Genomic DNA, 1,374 nt, shown 5'->3' on the forward strand with positions numbered 1-1,374 from the left:
TGAAGGGTGACCTTTGCCTGCTTCTAGCGCTCTGCTTTACAGTATTGGAAAAAGGTCATAAAAGAGACCCAAATCGCGTTGTATTTTTTAAAAATTTCAGCATATTCTCTGACGTTTCCCCCCCCCGCCCCGGCTCCCCTCCCCGGCTGCCGGCCGGGGGGTGTCAGGGCAGTTCCCCGTCCCCCGAGGGTTCTTCTTTGCTCTGGTCCATGGAGTCACTGTCGTTGCCTTCGGTGTCGGAGGCGGTGTCGGAGGCGGAGGGCTCGGGGCAGGGCAGGCGCGGCGTCACGATGACGGCGCGTCTCTGCTCCTCTTCCTGCAGCTGCTTCTCCTGCGTCCCCTCGATGTGCTGGATCGCCTGCCGAGGGCAACCACCCCCCGTCAGGACATCATGCCGTCCCCCACTCCCATGCACCCAGGGGCGAGGTTTAAGGGACCCCCCACCCCACCACCGTCCTCCCCGGTTCCCTCCTTACCTGAACGATGGTGTCCAGATTTTGCCGGGACGTGGAGACTGTGTTGATGACCGAGGACGGGCCCATGGTGACCACGGTGACGTGATGGGAGGGAGGCGGCGCTGGAACGATCACGGTGGGGTGGTGGGTGGGCGCTGGGGGAGCGTGTGATGGCAGGAGCTGGGGAGAGAAGCCAAAAAAAACCTAAAAAAACCCTGGTCAGCAGGGACCTGGGCACGGCGGCCACGGGGAGAACATCACGCTTGCTTGTGGAGCCCAAACTCCTTCGAAAGCCCGTAAAGGCTGAAGCAGCAGCTCAGCTGCTCTGGTTCACCCATCCCGGACGGACGTGAGAGGATGGCAGATAAAAGCCACCGTCACCTTAGCTTTGGCAGGGCAGAACGTGAAGGATTCCCCATATGCCAAAGCGGGAAAGATCTGAGCTTTTAAGCCAGGAGAGACAAGTGCCAACCCTCCCATCGCCCCGATCTGCACAGCTGGGAACCCGCCGCACCCCTTGGAGATCCTCGTTAAAACAGCGGATGGGAAGATCCGCCCTAGCAGGGAGGCTAAGGAGGGTTCACCTAAAAATAGGCTGAACTTCCCCGGGAGGTGGCCGGCAGGGATCCTGCGGGGACGTAGCTCCGCGGAAGCCAAAGGAGGGAGGAAGCTGGTTTTTCTCCCTCCCTTTGAAGTTCCCCACGCCGGCGTGTGCCGGGGCTGAGCTCAAGGGTGGCAGGGAGGAAGGCAAGGACTGGGTGCCGGCACCTTGCTCACCTCCTCGCTGCACCAGGCTGGCGGAAGGCTCCCCCCACCGTTGGCAAACCCGACTGTGCCGGGGGATGAGGCTGAAGGCTCCCGGCCCCGCAGTCCCCCGGCAGCGCCACCTGCCAGCTCGCCCCCTCCTCCCTCCCAGCCC

General features: G+C 62.7%; 1 protein-coding gene across 1 annotated transcript in view; it reads right to left on the reverse strand.

Moving 5' to 3' along the window:
* Window positions 1-163: 163 nt before the first annotated feature.
* TFAP4 (transcription factor AP-4 (activating enhancer binding protein 4)) overlaps window positions 164-1,374 on the reverse strand; it is a 4,389-nt gene continuing 3,178 nt past the window's right edge. Inside the window, exons 5-6 of the mRNA XM_009881963.1 lie at window positions 477-635; window positions 164-358 (exon numbers count right to left, since the gene is read on the reverse strand). Coding sequence (XP_009880265.1) covers window positions 164-358; window positions 477-635 — 354 coding nt within the window. The remainder of the gene's footprint in view (window positions 359-476; window positions 636-1,374) is intronic.

The sequence above is a fragment of the Charadrius vociferus genome, unplaced genomic scaffold (assembly GCF_000708025.1).
Source record: "Charadrius vociferus isolate BGI_N301 unplaced genomic scaffold, ASM70802v2 scaffold593, whole genome shotgun sequence".
In the NCBI taxonomy this organism is placed as follows: domain Eukaryota; kingdom Metazoa; phylum Chordata; class Aves; order Charadriiformes; family Charadriidae; genus Charadrius; species Charadrius vociferus.